Source organism: Sebastes umbrosus, chromosome 1 (genome assembly GCF_015220745.1).
Source record: "Sebastes umbrosus isolate fSebUmb1 chromosome 1, fSebUmb1.pri, whole genome shotgun sequence".
Taxonomy (NCBI): domain Eukaryota; kingdom Metazoa; phylum Chordata; class Actinopteri; order Perciformes; family Sebastidae; genus Sebastes; species Sebastes umbrosus.
This window is the reverse complement of record NC_051269.1, coordinates 671,370-697,177: the sequence shown is the minus strand read 5'-3', so window position 1 is coordinate 697,177 and position 25,808 is coordinate 671,370. Positions and strand designations below refer to the sequence as shown.

Sequence of the window (25,808 nt, the reverse complement as noted above, 5' to 3'; positions counted from 1 at the left end):
ACTGCAGCCCAACAGGCAACAACAGCTGTCAGTGTGTCAGTGTGCTGACTTGTCTATGACTTGACCCCAAACTGCCCTCTGACTTTTCCTTTATGATATTCATGATTCCCTGAGGATGAATCCTACTGACGTTAGTGATCCTCTGAATTGTCCTCTATCGCCACCTGCAGGTTGATATTTGTGGTGTCTAGTTAAATGTCTCAACAACTATTATGGGATGGATGGTGATGAAATGTGGTTCTCATTCATGCTCCCCTCAGGATGAACTGTATTAACCATCTAGCGCCACCATCGGGTCACAGCTGGCTCTAGACTCTCAGTCTTTCTCTTTAATAATTCCTCATAAAACTTTTTTGGGAGTTTCTTGACTTGAAAGTTAGAGTTGAAAATAAAAGTCACACGACGTTCCTCCTTTTGGGAATGGTTGAGCACAGCAGGAAGGAAGTGTTGGATCATCTGAGGGGCTTTGTGGTGACGGAGCGGACGGCTTAACATGTTGCAGACGTGTTGCAGACATGTTGCAGACGTGTTGGCTATGATATCGTAATCTGCTCAGTCAGCCGCTGAGGTCAGACGGCCTCTGTGGTCCCAGACAGAGAGCACTATGGGATACATGAGGGAGACTGGTGAGGGGGGATTACTGATGGATGGATGAGTGAGTCACAAATGGATAATTTAACAACTAAATGACAAATGTAAGTTAAATTAAATGTATAGCGCTAATGAATAAACAGGATGAGTGGGTGAATGACCTGAGTCATATACATATAAGTAAGGGATAACATACAGCGAGCTGGTCACCGGTCCTGCGTCGCCCTGTTGAGGTTTATTTCACAACGATGTCAGGCTCGCTGTACATTACACAGCACTGAAAAATATGTTTTGTCACAATTAATAAACCAAACAACTGAAGGAACGAATTGCGTTTATATATATTGGCTTGTATTCAAATGTTTTTATTTATTTTTCTTATTTATTAATCCATTGATTCATGTTAAGGCAAGAAATGAAGGTTGAACATTGTCAGTAATCTGACGTCTTTCTCTTATCGCGTTCTCAGCATACATTAATATGTATTTCATCTTATTGTTTTTGCTTTATTTATTATAATTTCCAACATATATTTCTTGTTTTAGATTTTATTTTATTTGTTTGCATTTATTTTCTTCACCCTGCTGAATCCTAAAACCTCTGCTGACAATCGGATTCCTTCGGGGATCAACGAAAGTGTTATTTCAGACTAAACACTGACGGATTTATTTATGTAATAAGACATTGTGATACACAGCGACATCCTCTTCAAAGTGTGTTTTCTGTGTTGCCCGTAGCTCTCCTGGCCAGCTGCGATGCCTTCAGATTGGCTCCGTCCCAGCAGGTCATACCCCTCAGTCCTTCGGTGGCTCGTCTGTTCCAGGATGAAGGCCCAGCCCAGCCACACTTCATCAAGGAATTAGTTAGAACCAAACGCCACTCGGTCCACGAGTTAGTGCGAGCCCAGCCTCATTTGGTTCACGACATGGGCTGGCCAGAGATACATGAGACATCCCGTTCCCAGGCCAAGATGGAATCTGCTAACTCCTCTCAGCTGAACGCACCGTCGCCTGCCGGCCAGGAAGTAGCCTGGACCCGCCCTGCTGTGGATGAAAACCTTGATGTGGAGGACGAGATGGAGGTGAGGATGAGTTCAAGGTCATGTGTAATAAACCGTCCGGGGCTTTCAGTATACTAGTGACGAGGTTAATGTGGGTAGATGCCTGAATCTGTATGAGTCTATATCAGTTATAATAAGATGATGATTTATTTTGGTTATCAATCAGACCATCTGTACACATATCTTTCTATTTCAGCGTATGGTTCATCTGGCGGTTCCTCAGGAGGCAGACAGCTACAGGGGACGCTCAGACACCACCGACCCAGAGAGGGAGCTCCTCGGCGGGCCAGGAGCTGGCGATGCCTCCCTGGAAGCCTCGGGCTTCTATGGAACGGACATGGAGGACAGAGACAGAGGAGAGGACGGAGGAGAGGACAGAGAGAGGAGAGGGGGAGAGGACGGATGGGAGAGAGACACAGGGGAGGACAGAGAGAGGAGAGGAGGAGAGGAAGAAGAGATGAGAGGAGGAGAGGACAGAGAGAGGAGAGGAGAAGAGGAAGAAGAAGAGAGGGGAGGAGGAACAGACGATGTCCATATGTTGGATGCCAACCACACAACTCCAGATTTGGATGCTCTGATTGGTTAGTAGAAACGACTGTTGACATCCCATAATACACCCTCATTAGCCACATATTAGCCAAAGAACGTATATTAATAAGAAGTCAAAGTCAATAGTTCGTTCCATGTCAACATCAGCACCCAGCAGCAAAGCTACGCTTCTGCCATTTTGGACTGAAAGTGACTACCAGACGCCAGTAAAACGTCCGCCCACAAAGAGCTGTACAAAAGTAAAACTAATTTATTTCTATTCTGTTGTCATAATTTTAATGTGTTGAACGATAAAATATTATAAATATTCATATTATTATAACTATTTACTTATTTATTTATTAAACTTTTAGCCCGGCTGCTTCCCAGAGGAGCATAAAGTGAGCGATGGACATAAATGGAAGTTAGAAAAATCCAGCTCAAAGATTTTGAGAGAAATCTCAAACTTTTTCATGTCAAGGATCCAAAATGGAGTCCAATAGACCACAGACCATGGATGTAGAAGAGGGTCCAATAGACCACAGACCATGGATGTAGAAGAGGGTCCAACAGACCACAGACCATGGATGTAGAAGAGGGTCCAACAGACCACAGACCATGGATGTAGAAGAGGGTCCAATAGACCACAGACCATGGATGTAGAAGAGGGTCCAATAGACCACAGACCATGGATGTAGAAGAGGGTCCAATAGACCACAGATCATGGATGTAGAAGAGGGTCCAACAGACCACAGACCATGGATGTAGAAGAGGGTCCAATAGACCACAGACCATGGATGTAGAAGAGGGTCCAATAGACCACAGACCATGGATGTAGAAGAGGAACCAACAGACCACAGACCATGGATGTAGAAGAGGGTCCAACATATCACAGACCATGGATGTAGAAGAGGAACCAATAGACCACAGAATATGGATGTAGAAGAGGGTCCAATAGACCACAGACCATGGATGTAGAAGAGGAACCAATAGACCACAGAATATGGATGTAGAAGAGGGTCCAATAGACCACAGACCATGGATTTAGAAGAGGGTCTAATAGACCACAGACCATGGATGTAGGAGAGGTTGTGTCCTGGTCTTTTGTCCTGCGTGTTAGTAAATAGCCTACAACTCCATTTAATTACGTTGATGTCATGCTACTAGCACTACTAGCTACTAGCACTACTAGCTACTGGCACTAGTAGCTACTGGCACTACTAGCTACTGGCACTACTAGCTACTAACACTACTAGCTACTGGCCGATAGCCGGTTGTTTGGGAACAGAGACGTTAATCCATCCACCACGGTACAGGCTGACAGCATACAGCCCATGGGTGTATTAAAAGATAATAAAAGTGATGAATTACAGCCGATATATCCATTATTACAGACGCATACAGCTAGCAGGAAGCTGGCAGAACCAGATATGTCATATGAGCGTGCAGGGCGGTGCGGTCCCGTGGGTCTGATGACCGTTCATTATGGCGAGGAAAATAACTCTGGATTCAGCTGTTAGTTCATTTTACTACTTTTAGGACATCATGATTTGAATGAGGGATATTGAAGTGTTCCTACTCAGCAGGTTGAATAAATGGATATAAATGCTGTGTGCTGAGTTAGCCAGCTGGCTGATCTCACTGATTAGGATGTTTTATATTTTACTGTAGAAGTGTTGATTTGAGGGATGGCTGTGGTCGTCACTGAAGCGTTGGACTGCGTTGCCGTTGTGATAGAACAGTTAAAGATAAGCTACAACTCAGGGTAGATTTTCTTCTTCATTTTATTATGAAATAAAACACAGAGGCCAGAAAATATCAGATTTTCTGTCTGCAGGATTTTTCTTTATTTCTTTTTCAAAGGACTTCAACTATAATTAAGAAAATATTAATATTTTGTAAACAAACAAAGACATTGATTAACAACTGCTGTATGTCTCCTATGAGTCTTTGATACGAGCATGCTGTCAAAACCTCATGACAGCTGTAGAAAGAGGAACAGCTGACACACACTCATGTTTCTGACAGGTGTCTCTTTGTGTCCCTCAGGCTACAGTCCGTCGTTCCACCCCTCCATCTCCACCCAGCCCTCCATCTCTCCCTCAGCTCAGGTGCAGGATTCTGGGCTACAGGAGCATCGTGCATCCCCTGTCCTGGAGGTGAGGGCTGATAAAAGATGCCTTCATATGGACACTGATGTATTATTATTATTATTATATCATTCTGTTTTATTTGTTAGGGTTGGATATTTTAGTTGTGTAGTTTAACAGTCTCTTCTGTAGAAAAATAGTAAAAACAACCTTTACAAAAAGTACCAGAAAGACTTCACACACAACTGGCAGATTGGATTATCTGAGCATCAGAAATGACACCCAGCCAGCCCCAGATATTATTATTCTAGTCACAGATATACGCCACTGTTTATAATCAGTGGTGGAGGAAGTATTCAGATCCTTTACTGCAGTAACAGTACTAACTTTAACTTGATGTCTACCATCCAGGCGGGTCCTCTAGAGAGAGATCTGTGGGAGGCAGAGGGAGAGGAAGATGGTCATTCCAGTGGTTATGGAGTCCTTCACTCCTCCATCACTACAACTACATCTACATCTACATCTACTGCTGCTGGTGGAGGAGGAAGAGGAGGAGACGCTGCAGGGACCGCCACCCCTGAGACCGACACAGGGACAGACTTTGGGCTGCTGGGAAGTTACACCAAAGGTATCCACCTTATTCCTAGCTCCCATGATGCGTTGCGTGAATTATGGGCGCAACTTCCTGCGTGTCGTGTCACTGAACCGTAACCGGCATCTTCCATGGTAACGGTACGCTAATCGTCTCTCCTAAAGCGATTATATTAATAAATCTAGTAAAACATGTGTGAACGCCACCTCTTACAGCTCAGACAGGATGATGTGATCATTCCTCTGCCTTCTACTATGGAGGGACATTCTTCTGGAGTCCTCGTCTGGAAACTGGACCGTTGGTCACAATAACAATCCCTTTTTGTTTTGGGTGCATGTTCAACAGTCTGTTGTTGAGACAGATTTAGCTTTGTCTGGTTGTCAGTACAGCCGCCAACAGCTCAACAAGTACCAGAGCTCCACAAGGACATTTTAGAAAAGTTAAATATCTGTTAAAAATAAAGCAGGATTTTGTAAAATTAAGGCGAATTACCCTTCAAAAGAAGCGCCGTTGGCGGTTAGCCACTATGGTTATCCTCTATGGTTAGCCTCTATGGTTAGCCACTATGGTTATCCTCTATGGTTAGCCTCTATGGTTAGCCACTATGGTTATCCTCTATGGTTATCCTCTATGGTTAGCCACTATGGTTATCCTCTATGGTTAGCCTCTATGGTTAGCCTCTATGGTTAGCAACTATGGTTATCCTCTATGGTTAGCCACTATGGTTATCCTCTATGGTTAGCCTCTATGGTTAGCCACTATGGTTATCCTCTATGGTTAGCCTCTATGGTTAGCCGCTACGGTTAGCAGCTATGGTTAGCCACTACGGCTAACCATAGACACTACGGTTAGCCTCTACGGTTAGCCACTATGGTTAGCCTATGGGACTAACTAGCTTAATGCTACTTCCGCTACCTCACCGGAAGTTACGCCCATAATCATTTCTACAGTAACACCACCGACAATAAGGTGAACATGAGATTAAAAAACAATCTACTGACTCAACTAGTTGAAATATCTCAACACTGTTGGACGGATTGCCATGAGATTTGGTTCATGGTTCCTCCAGCACCACCATGAGGTTGACATGTATGGTTTTAAAACATATCATCAACTGCTTGGTGGATAGAGAGGTGAAGTCCCTTCTCTTCCTGTGACCACCATGGGACCTTATCTTAGAAAAAATATGAACGTAATGAATATGTTTGAACATTTAAAAGATAATTCATCAAGTCCAGAAAGTCTGTTTGTCGTAGTATCATTTAGTTTAGCGTGAAACCGCTCAGTGAACTTCATCTCTCGTCTCGATACAATCTCATTACAGAGTAATGTCTTTAGTGAACGGGACCTTGAGACGGGCAGATGAAGTTGAAGTGATGCACAGTTAGTGGAGCTGTCAGCGGCTGCTCTCCATTCAGCCGTGAATGAAATCCAAAGCGAAGCTTTATGTTCGCTGTTTTAGAGTTGACATGACATCAGAGAGTGAAGATGAAGAGCATGTGTTTTACCTCTGCAGATGAGACAGAGGATGAAGAGACAGAGAGGGAGGAGGAGGAAGAGGAGGAAGAAACCGGTCTGGCACACAAAGGCGCGTTTACCCAGAATCCCACAGTAGCAGAGGTTGGCGTGGCTCCCAGCAGAGAGCCCCTCCAGCCCAGCGTGGAGGAAGAGGAGCAGCTGGAAGAGGAAGAATTCAAAGGTGACCAGTATTGACCTCTTTATTACTAAATTATTGTCGTGATCTGTTTACAACGTTGACCCAAACGCAGAGTAACAAGCAGGAACGGAAGTCTTTAAATAAAAGCGAGCTTTATTTAAAGCTGACAAAATCCAAAAAACCACAAAACAAGGAGGGGAACAAAGTACAAAGAAAACATACCAAAACCAAACTGAGAACAAAACAAAACTACAAACCAGAGGATACGAGAACACGGGCAGGAGGAACACTAAGACCAGAGCTGGAGGAAACAATGAACACGGAGGACAAGGTAGACGGGACTGGGGAGACAAGGCGAACCGACAAGGACAGAGGGGAAACACACAGGCTTAAGTAACAGACAAGATTACACACAGGTGAAACAAATCAGGGCGGGGCAGACAATCAACAAAAGGCGGGAAAACAAACAAAGGAGGGAAGTAAAACCAGACAAGACACAGGAGGAGTAAACTACCAAAATAAAACAGGAAACACCGGAAATATATACAAATAAACCAAATCCAAAATCACAAAAGTAAATAATAAGAGGCTGGCACAGCCAGAACATGACATAGCCTCCCCCTCAAGGGACGGATCCCAGACGTTCCACAAACAGAACCGGGTGGGCGGAGGGTGGTCCGGAGGAGGGACTCCAGGAACAGTGGGCACCGATTATCTCAGGCGGGCGGCCCGAGGGCAAAACCGGGACAGAGTCAGGGAACTCGGGCGGACGGCCTGAGGGCAGGGCAGAGACAGAGCCGGGAAACTCCGGTGGATGACCCGGGGGCAGAACCGGGACAGAGTCTGGGAACTCGGGCGGACGGCCCGGGGGCAGGGCGGAGTCAGATCCGGGAAACTCAGACGGACGGCCCGTGGGCATGGCAGAGACAGAGCCGGGAAACTCCGGTGGATGACCCGGGGGCAGAACCGGGACAGAGTCTGGGAACTCAGGCGGACGACCCGGGGACAGAACTGGGACAGAGTCTGGGAACTCGGGTGGACGGCCCGGAGGCAGGGCAGAGTCCGAGCCGAGAAACTCCGGCAGATGACCCGGGGGCAAGGCAGAGTCAGAGCCGAGAAACTCGGGCGGACGGCCCGGCGGCAAGGCAGAGTTAGAGCCGGGGAACTCGGGGTCTTGGAACTGTGGCCCAGCAGACACAGGAACAAGGTTTTTGGGCTGAAACCCAGGCGAAACAGGAGGTGACGGTTGCGGCCCAACCGGCGAACCGGACGGAGCAGGAGGTGGCGGTTGCGACCCAACCGGAACAGCAGGTGACGGTTGCGACCCAACCGGAACAGCAGGTGACGGTTGCGGCCAAACCGGAACAGCAGGTGGCGATTGCGACCCAACCGGAACAGCAGGTGGAGGTTGCGACCCAACCGGAACAGCAGGTGGCGGTTGCGGCCCAACCGGTACAGGAAGTGACGGTTGCGGCCCAACCGGCGAACCAGACGGAGCAGGAGGTGGCGGTTGCGACCCAACCGGTAAAGCAGGTGGCGGTTGCGACCCAACTGGAACAGCAGGTGACGGCTGCGACCCAATCGGAACAGCAGTTGGCGGTTGCGTCCCAACCGGAGCAGCAGGTGGCGGTTGCGGCCCAACCGAAACGGAGGTCGACCAGACCCCCGACAGGACACCTGGAACAGGAGTCGGCCGAACCGCCGACAGGACACTTTGAACAGGAGTCGGCCGGACCGCCGACAGGACACTTGGAACAGGAGTCGGCCGGACCGCCGACAGGACACTTGGAGCAGGAGTCGGCCGGACCGCCGACAGAACACGTGGAGCAGGAGTCGGCCGGACCGCCGACAGGACACGTGGAGCAGGAGTCGGCCGGACAGCCGACAGGACACGTGGAGCAGGAGTCGGCCGAACCGCCGACAGGACACGTGGAGCAGGAGTCGGCCGGACCGCCGACAGGACACGTGGAACAGGAGTCGGCCGGACCGCCGACAGGACACGTGGAGCAGGAGTCGGCCGAACCGCCGACAGGACACGTGGAGCAGGAGTCGGCCGGACCGCCGACAGGACACGTGGAGCAGGAGTCGGCCGAACCGCCGACAGGACACGTGGAGCAGGAGTCGGCCGGACCGCCGACAGGACACGTGGAGCAGGAGTCGGCCGGACCGCCGACAGGACACGTGGAACAGGAGTCGGCCGGACCGCCGGCAGGACACTTGGAACAGGAGTCGGCCAGACCGCCGGCAGGACACGTGGAACAGGAGTCGGCCGGACCGCCGGCAGGACACGTGGAACAGGAGTCGGCCGGACCGCCGACAGGACACGTGGAACAGGAGTCAGCCGGACCGCCGACAGGACACGTGAAACAGGAGTCGGCCGGACCGCCGACAGGACACGTGAAACAGGAGTCGGCCGGACCGCCGGCAGGACACTTGGAACAGGAGTCGGCCGGACCGCCGACAGGACACGTGGAACAGGAGTCGGCCGGACCGCCGACAGGACACGTGGAACAGGAGTCGGCCGGACCGCCGACAGGACACGTGGAACAGGAGTCGGCCGGACCGCCGACAGGACACGTGGAACAGGAGTCGGCCGGACCGCCGACAGAACGCTTGAAGCAGAGGTCGACCGGACCTCCGACAGGACGCTTGGAGCAGAGGTCGACCGGACCTCCGCCAGGACGCTTGGAGCAGAGGTCGACCGGACCTCCGCCAGGACGCTTGGAGCAGAGGTCGGCCGGACCTCCGACAGGACGCTTGGAGCAGAGGTCGACCGGACCTCCGACAGGACGCTTGGAGCAGAGGTCGGCCGGACCGCCGACAGGACGCTTGGAGCAGAGGTCGACCGGACCTCCGACAGGACGCTTGGAGAAGAGGTAGGCTGAACCCCCGACACAGGAGCAGGCCTGGATTCGGCTGAGACACTGGGCAGCCTAGATCTCCTTCTCCGATATCCATGCCTCGCTCCAGGGACTCCAACTCCCAGACGGCAATCCTGCAGGAAGCCAACAGGCCGGGGCTGAGGCTGATGCTCGGGCCGAATCCGGATGCCCAAAAAGGCATAAAAGCTCTCTGCTGGGGTCATTATGGTCGGTTCGTTCTGTCGTGAACTGTTTAACAACGTTGACCCAAACGCAGAGTAACAAACAGGAACGGAAGTCTTTAAATAAAAGCGAGCTTTATTTAAAGCTGACAAAATCCAAAAAACCACAAAACAAGGAGGGGAACAAAGTACAAAGAAAACATACCAAAACCAAACTGAGAACAAAACAAAACTACAAACCAGAGGATACGAGAACACGGGCAGGAGGAACACTAAGACCAGAGCTGGAGGAAACAATGAACACGGAGGACAAGGTAGACGGGACTGGGGAGACAAGGCGAACCGACAAGGACAGAGGGGAAACACACAGGCTTAAGTAACAGACAAGATTACACACAGGTGAAACAAATCATGGCGGGGCAGACAATCAACAAAAGGCGGGAAAACAAACAAAGGAGGGAAGTAAAACCAGACAAGACACAGGAGGAGTAAACTACCAAAATAAAACAGGAAACACCGGAAATATATACAAATAAACCAAATCCAAAATCACAAAAGTAAATAATAAGAGGCTGGCACAGCCAGAACATGACAATTATGAAAATCGTGAGTTTGTTTTTTTGTAACTGAGCACATTTACTCAAGTCATTTTGAGGTACTTGTACTTTACTTGAGTATTTCCATTTTCTGCTACATTGTACTTCTACTCCACTACATCTCAGAGGGAAATATTGTACTTCTACTCCACTACAATGATTCCATAACTTCAGTTACTTTACAGATTCAGATTATTAAAACAATTTATAATCAACTAATAAATGATGATGTATTATTATAGATTTAGATTATTGATCCCGGTGGGGGAAAGCAGATAAAGTGGTTACAATTCAACATTAAAGTGAAGAACACATTAACGCATCAATAATTATAATACAATAATCTAATATAGATTATTCTGCATAATGAGAACTTCTACGTTTGGTACTGTAAGTACATTTTGATGCAGATACTTTTGTAATTTTACTTAGGTAAAAATATGAATGTGTGACTTTTATCAGAATCAGAAATAGTTTATTGATATCCGGGGGATAAATTGTGACAGAGTATTTCTACACTGTGGTACCTCTTCCAGCTCTGCCTTCAGCCTTTAAAAAGTTAGAGAGACAAGCAAAAGTGTACCGAATGGATTAAACAGTGTGTCTGTGTGCATGTCCGGTTAATTAGTTAGAGCATCATTAACTACCTCCATTAGTTTGTGGAGTTACTCATTAAAACAACGAAAACATCCACGGTGTGTAATATTTTCCCACTGTGTCCTGGAAGCTAGCAGAGTTTAGGCTAACGTTAGCCGCTCTGTCCTGCTATTTATTGGGAAGTTTACACTCCAGCAACTTACGACCTGCACCCTCCCATGTTAAATCCAGCGTGGTAAACTCTACACATCCAGTAAAGGATGGAAACACTTTGGGTTTCACACATTGACATGAAAAGCAGAGCTAGACATCACGGCTAAAGCTGCATGCTAACTCTGTCACGGACAGGAAACGTTATCGTATCGCGGTAACGTTCGGTCGAGCCGGCTGTCGCTTCCGTGGTCAAATGAGCCAACGCTACAACTGTAGAGCACCCATATACTGACATTTCTGTTCTCTGCATTGAAACGGCCCCGATGGAGCTGACCATGGATGGATAAAGAGAACGGAGCTGACGGGAGAGCTAGAGACCACCTTGGAGAAGTTAGAAGAAGTAGACACGTGGGACTACGTCCGCCTTTCAAAATAAGGTGTTAACAAAGGGAACTGTATATACAAAATACATCTATGGAAATAAGATTGATGGATTATATTCACCAGAAGTATAAAACATTACAAGTCCCTTATAAATTAAAAAGAAAATACCACTAATCTGTGAGGGAAATGTCTTTATTCTTTGATTTTTGCGTTGCTGGGTAAAAAATATAATAAATAATTCCTGACAATGACTGATATATTTGACTTCAGGACATCTCTGACTACATACATGCTGAAAATCAAACATTTTTACTGGATTAATTTAGAGATTTTCCAAATTAAAAGTATCTAGAAGTTTATGATTCAACTTGTTCCCATGGTCTAGTGGTAAAGAAGTTAACAACAATCAAAATAAATCAAAATATCGAATCACAATACTTAAAAATCACATTACATATTGAATCAGCACCCAAGTATCCTAATAGTATAGGATCAGGAGATAGGTGTATCGTCCCAGCTCTAGTAGCTGATATAGAGGGATAGTTAAATAACATTATGAATGTATTGGCTCCAGGAGTTCGACTGCCAGACAGAAGTGAGGAGGAGGAGGAGGAGAGATGGAGAAAGATGGAGGAGGAAGAGGAGGGAACAAGAATTAGACACATCGTCCCGCTCACCACAGATCCCTCCCCCACCATCGGCTTCACCGACCAGCTGGAGAAGACCACGCCCCTGCAGACCCCGAGGTCAGAGGTCAGAGGAGGTGGAGTCACAGAGGTCCGTGGTTTTGATGAGCTGGACGAGGCCCGGCAGGTACATTCAAAGCTTTCTGAGTCAAACCTATGGCTGTGTGTAGTCTTAACATTTATTAATGAATCAATATTCACGTCACTGTTGTTTAACTGTGAATGTGTCAGGTGATGTGTGTCGACTGGAAAGAGCTGGCTGAACGTGGATACGTCGTCCTCAACATGACGGTGAACGTCAACTGTGTAAGTACACAAATTAAATATTCAAATTAAAGGTGCTACATTTAGTATTTTAACGTGACTAAATCACTACAAGAGTCATTTGTGTCATCGTCACAAAGGTGAAAACACATGGTTCTCACAGGACAGCAACGCTACAAACACATGATGATCTGATAGACCATGATGCATTGCTGCAGATTAAACTAGCCAACAGGATATAAAGGAGTTCAAATGATGATTTTATGGACCATGATGCATTGCTGTATTAAACTAGCCAATAGGATTTAAAGGAGTTAAAATGCAACATACATATTAATGCAGCACTAATATTAATCCAGAGACATCAAATAGATAATAGGAAAACACTGATTACTGACACATCAGTACTTTTACTGGAGACTAGTATAGCTACATTTAGATGATAGTACTGACTTACTTTTAATACTATAACTACATTTAGATGATAATACTGATATACTTTTACTACTTTAACTACATTAAGATGATAATACTGATATACTTTTACTACTTTAACTACATGCAGATGATAATACTGACATACTTTTGCTTCTATAACTACATTTAGATGATAATACTGATATACTTTTACTACTATAACTACATTTAGATGATAATACTGACTGGTAAAATAAGACGCCGTCTGTCTCTGTGTGTGGTAGTGAAGGAGGAAGGACCTTCACCATGGTGTCTGTCGCCATGGCAGCATCACCACCACCGCAGTGACCTTATGGTTGCTACGGCAACATGGATGGAGCCAGAACTCTCCTCTTCTTTAAAACAAGTAGACTTTACATCGTTGTCATATCTGTGAATTAATGTTCATGAGTAACTGTGTGTGTGTGTGTGTGTGTGTGTGTGATAGGCGGAGTTTCGTGTGGACCAGGGCGTACGGTTGTTGAAGGTCATGGAGCGCGAGTTTGCTCGGAGAGTTAACAGCCCCGAGGGAACATGGGTACTCTACCTCAGCAAGCCGACACACCAGCAACACCAGCTGCTGGTGAACGTGGCGACTGAGCACGGTACACACACACACACGCACAAAGACCACAACAAATCAAATAATATGTACATATAACAGATAGTAACTGTAGCCCTTTAACCCAAACATATACCACCATATTTGTTTTTAACTCGTCAGCTGGGCTCCTCTGTGACACTGAACTCTTTATAATTTATAGAATCAAACAAATATTCTGACTGTTATAACTTTATTCACATGCTCTGGATTTATTAGTACACTTGTGAGGACATTTTACTGACATTTCTCTGTGACTAAAAGTAAACCCAAGAGGTGTTTTCATTTATTTTTATTGATTTATTTCTGCATAATTTTGCATAAAATGAGGCAGAAATGCAAAGAAGATTACAATAAATGTAAAAAGACATGTATAAATAAAAGAATACAGAAATAAATAAGTTTAGGGAAATAAATAAGGGTTGGAAACCAAAGGGAAAATCCTGCATAAATAAATAAATACACACATTAAAAAAAAAAAAAAAAAGCGAAAATAAATAAATTAAAAGATTAATGAAATAAATGCCGAAAAAATAAAAAGGAAAATTAAACAGAAGATTGAATAAATAAGGGAATTAATACAAAGATAAATGCCACATTTTATCAATTAATTAATGTCTACATTTTTTTTTTTTTTTTTATATTATCTTTACTGTATTTATTCATTTATTGAGTCATTTATTTATTTATTCATATATTTTTTATTTTTGGCAGGTTCATGGCTAAATTGATACACCCTGATCAGACAGGGTTCATTCCGAACAGACATTCGTTTAATAATTTCAGACGCCTTTTTAATATTATGCACTCTCCCAGGCATCCTAAGGAGGATTTGTTCATCTTGAGCTTAGATGCGGAAAAGGCCTTTGACTGTGTGGAATGGCCATACCTATGTGCAGTACTAGAAAAATATGAATTTGGCACAAAATTGATTTCATGGGTTAAGATATTATATAACAATCCCAGTGCTAGAATCCTTACTAACCGGACAGTTTCAGGTGCATTTAACCTCTGCAGGGGCATTAGGCAGGGATGTGCTCTTAGTCCCTTGCTATTTGCTCTTGCATTGGAGCCCCTTGCAGAAACAATTAGGGCTCACACTGAGATTTTTGGTTACAACACGGAATATACTTCAAATACAATTTTGCTGTATGCGGACGATATTTTGATGCACTCAACGAGGCCACTGACTTCTATTCCTATCTTATTGGAGATGATTGACTTATTTAGTTACTTTTCGGGATATAAGATGAATTGGAGCAAGAGTGATCTGATGACGGTGCGGTGTAGAGATCCAAGCATGCTCGAACAGATTCCATTCAAACTGGCTTTGGAAAGATTTTGGGTAGAGATCACGAAGAAATATAACTCCCTATTTGAAGCAAATTTGATGACTATGTTGGACAAGTTTAAGACCAAATTATTCCAATTTCTCTGATAGGCAGAGTGAACACAGTTAAAATGATCTGTCTCCCTCAATTGTTATACCTCTTTCAAAACATACCTATATATCTTACTAAGAGCTTTTTTTAAAAACTTGACTCATAATTCTACCATTTATCTGGAACTATAAATCCCATAGAATTAGGAAAGATCACCTGTGCAAGCCTAAGGGGGATGGGGGACTGGCTCTACCAGATTTCAGGCTATATTATTGTGCAGCAAACATTCGATGTGTTTCCTATTGGCTGGATGAGACGATTGTTCTCGACAGCTGGCTGGATATGGAGCGAGAGGACAGTCTACCCAGCTCACTTGGTGCTATTGTAATGTCTCCCATTCGTCTCAAAAAAGCATGTTATAATTACAATACGATTATTCATAGTACTACTCAAATTTGGAAACAAATAACCAAACATTTTAAACTTAGAGCTCTATCCTTTACACTTCCGATATCGGCAAACCCGTCCCTTACTCCTTCAACCCTAGATGGAGCCTTTGATCAATGGAGAGAGTCAGGACTGGGTAGTGTTGGGGACTTGTACATTCGGGGTACGTTTGCTTCCTTTCAACAGCCTCGGGAGAGGTAGGGGCTGTCGAAAACAGATTTTTTTAGATATCTCCAGATTAGACACTTTTTGAAAACTCATCTTCACAATTTTGAGAGTGCAACACCTGATAAACTAGACCAGTGTCTGAGAGACTGTATAGTAGATAAACATCCAGTTTCATTTATATACAATACATTGCAAGACCTTCAGCAAGTAGATGTGAGCTGTATAAAAAAGGGCTGGGAAAAAGACCTAGGGATAGAAATAGCTGAGAACATCTGGGACAAGATCTTGAAGTATGTTCACATCTGTTCTTTGAATGCCAGACACTGTTTGATACAGTTTCAGATTCTGCACAGGCTACATTACTCTAAAGTAAAGCTACATTAAAATCTTTCCAGAAACGTCACCAATATGTGAGAAATGTGTCCAAGCAGATGCAGATTTACTCCATAGCTATGCACTATGCCCTAAAATATAGGACTTTTGGGTTGCAATATTTTCATTCTTTTCGAGGATTTTTAAAGTCCAAATAAAACCAGATCCATTTTTGGTTATACTAGGAGCTTCCGAAAGCTCTAATATCCTACAGACATGTTTATGTACATACTGAATGTCGTCAATGTCTCCCTAATTTCTGTGCCTTAGGGTGTTGTCTGTGTTTTTTTTGTTTTTTTTTTTCTGTCTGTTTTGTTTTTGTTTTTTCTATCCATAAACTACTTATGTTGTTTGTGTTTGCTCGTCTCCATTATTGTTTGCCCTTTGTTCCTAGTATTGTTTGTTTTTGTTGATATATATAAAAAATGAGGCATGATACACACCCCACAGAAGTCTGTATCACTGACATGCACATGCTTCCTAATACAAATATTTGAAAGATTTTTGGCAGGTTCCGTCGGCCTCATACATTCATAAATACTGACTGTTAACATTGTTCCACGTGTGTGTTGTGTCTTTCAGGAGTGTTAGCCACCAGGCAGGTACTTGTCATACTGGATGTGATCAGGAAAAGTTTGATTGAGGTACACTGACCTTTACTACTGTCTGTGTAGATCCAGATGTTTACATTGCTATCATTTTGATGATGCCTGTTTAAACTACTGTGTGATAATGTTCATATATCTATATTATTGTGTGTGTGTGTGTGTGTGTGTGTGTGTGTGTGTTTGTGTGTGTGCGTGCGTGCGTGCGTGCGTGCGTGCGTGCGTGCGTGCGTGCGTGCGTGTGTGTGTGTGTGTGTGTGTGTGTGTGTGTGTGTGTGTGTTTGCGTGATCAGTTGGGCGTCCAGAACTACAGTGCGGCCAGCAGCTGCCCGTCTCGTCCCAGTCAAACCCGCAGCGACTACGGGAAGCTGTTTGTGGTTCTGGTGATCATCGGCTCCGTCTGCATGGTCATCATCACATCTGGATTCATTTACATCTGCTGGCAGAGACGACTGCCTGCAACCAAGACCACGGTGGGTAAACAGCCGGTGGTGGCAAGTAACTAAGTACATTTACTCAAGTACTGTTCTGAGGTACTTGTATTTTACTTTAGTGTTTCCATTTTCTACTTTCTACCTCTACTCCACTACATCTCAGAGGGAAATACTGTTCTTTTTACTCCACTACATTTATCTGACAGCTGTAGTTACTTTACAGATTATTAAAACAAAATCTAATCAACTAATAAATTATGATGTATTATTATAAATTAAGCTACCCAGCAGTATATAACGATCTGTGGCAGTACTGATTCTACAGGTTTCAGCTGATCAGGAAGAAACCTGAGAACCAGGTCCCAACCACATAACGCTCAAATATTTACTTAGAGAAACAAATCTCTGAAAACGAAAAACTGCCTCTTCAATTATAATAAAATGCCTAAATAAAATGGGAGTTTTAATGGAAATAAACCAATAAACTAAATAAATCCTGCGGGCGTTAGGTTATCGTTTGGCAGCACAAGCTCTTGCAGGAACAGCACTAATGTCTAGTTCACACCACACCACTTCAGCCCTGATTTTCAGCTCCCCGATAAAAGCACCAGATCAGAGGCAAACCAGCATTTCCTGGCCGCTATATACTCAAATGAAGCAAATATATCGATTCGATATACATATATATATATATATATATACTGGAAAAACAAAGTTCGGAAACTTGTGTTTGGTGGATTATTTCTCTGTTGTTACAATGCTAATTGGCATTGTATTTTACATCGTTGGAAAGCCTGTTTATTTACCTTCGCAATGATGTCCAACTTGTAAGGATCATGCATTTATGGGATGAGAAAAATATGCCAAAATGCTCTGCCAATGGTAAACAGTGTATTCTCATAAGGCTACCAGGAAGCCTGCAATGACTGCCCCTCACCGTCAGGCCCGTTTGTGCTGGTGTCGACAACACAGACAATGGAACCTTAACATGTGGGGGAAAGTCATGTTCAGTGATGAGTCCACGTTCTGTTTGCCAAAGTTGGATGGCAGTGTCAAAGTATGGAGACGACGCGGAGAATGCTATGCTGATTGTTGCACCGATGGAGTAACAGCTTTTGGCGGGGGCAGTGTCATGGTGTGGGGTGGTATCTTCCTCACTGGCAAAACAAGGCTTGTCATCATTGAAGGCCATCTCAATGCAGGGAGATATCGGGATGAGATTCTGCAGTCAGTGGCGATCCCATATCTCCATAATCTGGCACCTAACTTCATCCTCCAAGAAACAACGCTCACCCCCACAGAGCCAGGGTTATCACAGACTACCTCCACAATGTGGGAGTAGAGAGAATGGAACGGCCTGTAAAGAGTCCAGACCTCAACCCAATTCAACACTTGTGGGATCAGCTTGGATGTGCTGTACGTGTTAGAGTGACCAACACAACCATGCTGGCTGACCTGCAATGAATCCTGGTTGAGGAATGGAACGCCATCCCACAGCAACGTGTGACCAGGTTGGTGACCAGCATGAGGAGGAGGTGCCAGGCTGTTGTGGCTGCGTATGGATCTTCCACTTCTACTGAGGCTCCTGACGGTGGATTCAATGAATAAAGTGTAAAATTGCCAATATGTCTTGTTTGTTCCTTGTTACTGATGAGAGTTCAATCATCCAATCCACCAACCAATTCAAAACAAGAGTCAATACCAACAGGAGAATACACATTTTTCTTGGGCGCTCCCCACATAATCAGCTGTGCTGCTCATCCCACAAATGCATGATCCTAACAAGTTGGACATCATTGCGAAGGTAAATAAACAGGCTTTCCAACGATGTAAAATACAATGCCAATTAGCATTGTAACAACAGAGAAATAATCGACCAAACAAGTTTCCGAACTTTGTTTTTCCAGTTCATATATATATGTATATATATACATATATACATATATATATGTATATATGTATATACATGTATATATGTGTATATATATATACACACATATATACATATATGTATATATGTATGTATATATATATATATGTATATATACATATACATATATATATATATATATATATATATATATACACATCCAGTAAAGGATGGAAACACTTTGGGTTTCACACATTGACAGGAAAAGCAGAGCTAGACATCACGGCTAAAGCTGCATGCTAACTCTGTCACGGACAGAAAACGTTATCGTATGGCGGTAACGTGCGGTCCAGCCGGCCGTTGCTCTCATCTCCGTGGTCAAATGGGCCGACGCTACAACTGTAGAGCACCCATATACTGACATTTCTGTTCTCTGCATTCAAACGGCCCCCATGGAGCTGACCATGGATGGATAAAGAGAACGGAGCTGACGGGAGAGCTAGAGACCACCTCGGAGAAGTTAGAGGAAGTAGACACGTGGGACTACATCCGCTTTTCAAAATAAGGTGTTAACAAAGGGAACTGTATATACAAAATACATCTATGGAAATAAGATTGATTGGATTATATTCACCAGAAGAATAAAACATTACATGTCCCTTATAAATTAAGAAGAAAATACCACTAATCTGTGAGGGAAATGTCTTTATTCTTTGATTTCTGGGTTGCTGGAATTTTTTTTTTATAAATAATTCCTGACAATGACTGATATATTTGACTTCAGGACATCTCTAACTACATACATGCTGAAAATCAAACATTTTTACTGGATTCATTTAGAGATTTTCCAAAGTAAAAGTCCCTAGAAGTGTATGATTCAACTTTTTCCCATGGTCTAGTGGTAAACAAGTTAACAATCACAATAAATCACAACATTGAATCACAATTCTTGTAGAATTGCAATACATATATACTGTATATATATATATATATTTTTTTTTTTAATGTTCAAAATAAAATCTAATCTAATGTAAACATACACACCTGTTCTCGCTGTTATGTAACTCTCACAATCAGCTTTTGTTTTTTTTCTGTCACAGTTCCGCGCTGAGGAACTTCACTTTGTGGAGAACGGTTGCCACGACAACCCCACGCTGGACGTGACCAATGACAACCAGCCTGAGATGCGGGAGAAGAAGTCGAGTACCAACGGGCTGGCGGGGGGAGGAGACGGAGGCGGGGAGGAGAGCAGTCGCTGGAAGGTGATTGGATGGATGGATGAGTCAATAAAAGCTTGGAGGGTTTAGAGGTAAACAATCTGCTCTCTTCTTCCGTTTATTCTGCCTCTCATCCTCTTGTTTTTTACTTCAGGTGTTTGTCAATCAAGCAGCGACTGAGGAGGAAGAAGAGGAGCAGGACACACATCTCTGATGGACGAAGAGGAAGAGGAGATGGGTGATTACGGTCTTTGATAGACAGATGATCAGTGGAGCCGAGAGGGAAGAAGAAGAAGAAGAGAGACAGAGGAGGAAGAATACAAGATGGTGGAGAGAACAAAGAGAGAGAACAGTAAAAGTAGTTGATGGGAGTTAAAGGTGTAAAGCCTGAGTGACAGGAGTGATGAGTGACAGGTGTGTTGAGTGACATGTGTGATGAGTGACAGGTGTGATGAGTGACAGGTGTGTTGAGTGACATGTGTGATGAGTGACAGGTGTGTTGAGTGACAGGTGTGATGAGTGACAGGTGTGTTGTCGGGTCAGGTTGATGCTGGGAGGAGGTGAGCAGGAGGAGTCGCTGACATCAGCGTCTATACGCTTCGCATTTGAATTCATTGAAAGACGATAAACTCTCCGATCTCGTAACGACGTCCACCTTCTGAAACAAAGCATCTCCTTGTTTTTAATGTTCCATGACGTCACCATGTGTTTAGTGTGACTTATGTTTTTAGCTTTCTGCACCACAAAATACAACATGAAACTAGTGACAACACCATAACATGAAGCACCTTTTTCCCACCGTTAACGTTTGAATGTAAAGGAGCTTTTTGTCATATTAATTCAGATTCTTTGACAAAACGGCTCCACCAGCAGCAGGAAACTAAAATAACAAACATTTACCAGTGTCAGTACCTGATCCGCGCCTACCCAGTATACCTTGTGGGAAGTCCCACCCCTATTCTGCCTCTGATTGGCTACTGGCTTCTAAAGCTAAACGCTAACGATAGGTAACCTAGCTGTGATGCTAACCGGAGCTTCGGAGCTTCAGAGCTGCCGTGGCCGAGGAGACTCAACCACGGCAGCTGTGAAGGCAGGCTACCTGGTCCGAACACCACGATGGTGTTTCAGCATTTAATTCACTTCTGAGAATTTTTTCAGAGCGGGTTATTTCAGCGTGACTGACAATCTTCACAGGCGCGAGCTAGCTTTTCATCTCAACGAAAAAGTCAATCAGTTTTCGCAAAACTGACAATATTGAAAATCCACATAGTTGATTTTTAAAAAATTCTCAGAAGTGAAGTTAATGATGAAACAACATAGCGGTGTTCGGAATGGCTAACCTCAGCCACGGCAGCTATGAAGCTCCGGTTAGCATCATAGCTAGGCTACCTACGGTTAGCATTTAGCTTTAGAAGCCAGTAGCCAATCAGAGGCAGAGTAGGGGTACTGGGTAGGAGCGCCCGCACATGTGCAGACCGGATCGGGCAGCTGGGACGGATCCCAGGCTGACAGTAGGTGGAATACCCAAGAAGACGTTGTTTACTTTGACAAACAGGGTTACTAAGTACAAAAATATTGTACCAAAGTACAACTTTGTGGTACTTTAGTTTTTGTGCTACTTTATATTGAATACTCAACTACATTTATCTGAAAGCTATAGTTACTGTACAAATTAATATTTTACATACAAAACATTTGATGACCGTACAAATTAATAAGGCATTAATATACTGTAGATGAAACAACAGTATATAAAGTATTTAAAATGACCTGTTTTGTCACCTTCTACAGTACAACGGTTAAATGCTATTTAATGCATCGTTAATAATAATGCAATAATATAATACATAAGAATGTCTAACACTTTAACCGGGCAGTTTTCTGCATTACTTTACATTTTTTCTATCGATACTCCTGCACATTTACTTAAGTAATATTTTGAATGTAAGGTTTTACTTGTGATGGAGTATTTTTATTTTTACTTAAGTAAAAGATGTGAATACTTCTTCTGTTTCTACCACTGTTGATTACACAGCAAGAAATAATTCATGAAGTCTAATGAAGAATATGCTGGAAGGTGTCACGGTTTCAGAGCCGTTCGTCGGTTTCAAAGCTCTTCGTCGGTTTCAGAGCCGTTCACCGGTTTCAGAGCTCTTCGTCGGTTTCAGAGCCGTTCACCGGTTTCAGAGCTCTTCGTCGGTTTCAGAGCCGTTCATCATTTCAGAGCCGTTCATCGGTTTCAGAGCCGTTCATCATTTCAGAGCCGTTCATCGGTTTCAGAGCCGTTCATCGTTTCAGAGCCGTTCATCGGTTTCAGAGCCGTTCATCGTTTCAGAGCCGTTCATCGGTTTCAGAGCCGTTCGTCGGTTTCAAAGCTCTTCGTCGGTTTCAGAGCTGTTCACCGGTTTCAGAGCTCTTCGTCGGTTTCAGAGCCGTTCATCATTTCAGAGCCGTTCATCGGTTTCAGAGCCGTTCATCATTTCAGAGCCGTTCATCGGTTTCAGAGCCGTTCATCGTTTCAGAGCCGTTCATCGGTTTCAGAGCCGTTCATTGTTTCAGAGCCGTTCATCGGTTTCAGAGCTCTTCGTCGGTTTCAGAGCCGTTCATCATTCCAGAGCCGTTCATTGTTTCAGAGCTCTTCGTCGGTTTCAGAGCCATTCATCATTTCAGAGCCATTCGTCGGTTTTAGAGCAGTTCATCGGTTTCAGAGCCGTTCATCATTTTCAGAGCTCTTCGTCAGTTTCAGAGCCGTTTGTCAGTTTCAGAGCCGTTCGTCAGTTTCAGAGCTCTTCGTCGGTTTCAGAGCCGTTCATCATTTCAGAGCCGTTCGTCGGTTTCAGAGCCGTTCGTCGGTTTCAGAGCTCTTCGTCGGTTTCAGAGCCGTTCATCATTTTCAGATCTCTTCGTCGGTTTCAGAGCCGTTCATCATTTCAGAGCTGTTCGTCGGTTTCAGAGCTCTTCGTCGGTTTCAGAGCCGTTCATCATTTTCAGAGCTCTTCGTCGGTTTCAGAGCCGTTCATCATTTCAGAGCCATTCGTTGGTTTTAGAGCCGTTCATCGGTTTCAGAGCCGTTCATCATTTTCAGAGCTCTTCATCGGTTTCAGAGCCATAAATCATTTCAGAGCCGTTCATCGGTTTCAGAGCCATTCAGCGGTTTCAAAGACAACAGCGACTCCTCTTAGCTTCTCCTCCACATCAGCCTGTAGCTACTTTAAAATGGAGGTTTTGGCACTTTATTGATTCCTCTTGGAAACCGTGACGATCACCATTGAGCTGCTGCGTCATGTTAAATGTATAAACAGTTATTCCATTGAATGGTTGTAGCTGCTGACGATCAGTCATGTGATTCTATACGTTCGTCCTGTTAGCCTAATATGCTTTTTATACTAGTGCTGGAATGGCTGCTGTACGCTGCGGGCTAACTCTTGACGCCATGACACATGGGCAACATTTAGAGGCCAAAAGCATGACAATGTAACTAGTTACAGTGTTGGAGTCGAGTCACCAAACTCCAAGTCCAAGACGAGCCCCAAGTCTTCGATGTTTCAATGTTAAATGTTTAAGTCCGAGTCACTATGGTCACATTGGATTCGCTTTGATCATGAGCAAGTCACAACGGTCATGTCCGAGTCACTTCAGTCATGTTTGAGTCACATTTGAGTCATTACGGACATGTTTGAGTCATGTTCGAGTCACTATGGTCATGTTTGAGTCACATTTGAATCACTACGGTCATGTCCGAGTCCCTACAGTCACGTTTGAGTCACATTCGAGTCATTACGGTCATGACTTGATCACTACGGTCATGTCCGAGTCACTACTGTCATGTCCGAGTCACAACGGTCATGTCTGAATCACGTTCGAGTCACTACGGACATGTACGAGTCACAACAGTAATTTTTGAGTCACGTTTGAATCACTACGGACATGTCCGAGTCACTACAGTCATGTTTGAGTCACTACGATCATGTCCAAGTCACAACGGTCGTGTCTGAATCACTACGATCATGTCCGAGTCACTACGGTCATGTCTGAATCACTACGATCATGTCCGAGTCACTACGGTCATGTCTGAGTCACTGCGGTCATGTCCGAGTCACTATGGTCATGTCCAAGTCACTACGGTCATGTCTGAATCACTACGGTCATGTCTGAATCACTACGGTCATGTCTGAATCACTACGGTCATGTCCGAGTCACTTGCAAAGAACATGTCCGAGTCACTATGATCATGCCTGTGTCATGCTCGAGTCATTGCGATCATGTCCAAGTCACCATGGTCATACCTTGTACTGGACTTGAAAAGGTCAGGGTACCATTAATAAAATAGCGGCTAGTTACCAAACAGAACATCCATTAATGTCCCACATCAGACGGACAGAAATCATTTGAGATATTTCTGTCAGTAAGACGACTCGGTTAACTGGAATGGAGACAGACAGTTGATATCAGCTCTGTTCAACGTTGTGTTTGTTCACTTTTATTCACATTGATTTGTCTTAACGATGATTCGGTTCATCTCTCCGTTCCTGTTACAGGTAGTACTGCCCATCTGCATTTCATCAAGATGTTGCCTCCTGTATGTTTCAGCTCGTTTACTCTGACTTCTCTCAATGTAACAACACTGTATGGCTTCACTATAAACTACGCTCATTTATATGCACTTTGTCAGCTAAACAGGATTTATGGAGCGTTCAGGACATGCAGGAACTCACAGCCTCTGTCCTGAATGACTCCCTGCGATGTAGATTATCTGTTTCTGAGAGCACAAGACAGCAGTCCTCTTGTCCTCCACTGGAAGACAGAATAGATCAGCATGTAGCTTTCAGCACACCAATATAACAATATAAGATTCTGATCATTTAAATTTGTTTTCTCAGATGTTTTTTTCCTTTTCAGAATCTGATAGCAGCCTCACGTGTGGGCAGAAAACAAGTGAGCCTTTGTTTGTAAAGAGACGTTAGTTTCCTGGTTTCCAGGTTTTTGTCAAACATTTTGTTGAGTTTTTATTCATCAATCCCTTTCGTTTATATTTATTTATGTTCATTTATTTTACAGATGTATATTTATATGCATTTTGATCACATCCTGTCTGACTCTTTTGGTTGTCTGTGTAATAAGTTAAATGTGAGAAATAAAGTTTGGAGAAAATGTGATTTTTGTTTTTGTAACTTCTTGCTTCCGCAACCCTGAACTATCTGGATGGAGTGTAAAAAATAAATGAATCGATGGGCGATTTACAGCACGTGATATTCTATCTTTTTCCATGAAAATGCCCAAATCAACAATGAGTATATAAAATGACCGGTTTTGTCACCTTCTACGGTACAACAGTTAAATGCTATTTAATGCATCGTTAATAAAAATGCAATAATATAATATATAAGAATGTTTAACATTTTAACCGGGCAGTTTTCTGCATTACTTTACATTTTTTCTATCGATACTCCTGCACATTTACTTAAGTAATATTTTGAATGTAAAGTTTTACTTGTGATGGAGTATTTTTATTTTTACTTAAGTAAAAGATGTGAATACTTCTTCTGTTTCTACCACTGTTGATTACACAGCAAGAAATAATTCATGAAGTCTAATGAAGAATATGCTGAAAGGTGTCACGGTTTCAGAGCCGTTCGTCAGTTTCAGAGCTCTTCGTCGGTTTCAGAGCCGTTCATCGGTTTCAGAGCTCTTCGTCGGTTTCAGAGCCGTTCATCGGTTTCAGAGCTCTTCGGCAGTTTCAGAGCCTACGGTCTTGTCTGAATCAAAAGTAAACATGTCAATTTATTATGAGAGATATTGTTTTGGGGATTTTGAATAAACCAAACACCACATTTTCCCATAATAATGTCTTCAAAGATATGATCAATGACAAATCTGCAAAAGGCTTTGTCTTTTTTTTTTATTTCTGCATGTAGTGACTGACAGGGTAATATTTATTAATAATTGTGAAGGACACTTCCTTAACCTTATTCACTATTAGGTATTTATGAAGAAGAATCCAGACCTTCCTCCAAC

At 43.8% G+C, this 25,808-nt stretch overlaps 1 protein-coding gene across 1 annotated transcript in view; it reads left to right on the top strand.

Annotated features, from left to right (window-relative positions):
• podxl2 (podocalyxin-like 2) overlaps positions 1–24,949 on the top strand; it is a 36,771-nt gene extending 11,822 nt beyond the window's left edge. Inside the window, exons 3-14 of the mRNA XM_037786334.1 lie at positions 1,329–1,672; positions 1,848–2,232; positions 4,229–4,338; positions 4,681–4,897; positions 6,378–6,560; positions 11,866–12,104; positions 12,209–12,283; positions 13,146–13,302; positions 16,250–16,311; positions 16,566–16,745; positions 19,677–19,838; positions 19,948–24,949. Coding sequence (XP_037642262.1) covers positions 1,329–1,672; positions 1,848–2,232; positions 4,229–4,338; positions 4,681–4,897; positions 6,378–6,560; positions 11,866–12,104; positions 12,209–12,283; positions 13,146–13,302; positions 16,250–16,311; positions 16,566–16,745; positions 19,677–19,838; positions 19,948–20,007 — 2,174 coding nt within the window. The 3' untranslated portion in view covers positions 20,008–24,949. The remainder of the gene's footprint in view (positions 1–1,328; positions 1,673–1,847; positions 2,233–4,228; positions 4,339–4,680; positions 4,898–6,377; positions 6,561–11,865; positions 12,105–12,208; positions 12,284–13,145; positions 13,303–16,249; positions 16,312–16,565; positions 16,746–19,676; positions 19,839–19,947) is intronic.
• The last annotated feature ends 859 nt before the right edge of the window (positions 24,950–25,808 follow it).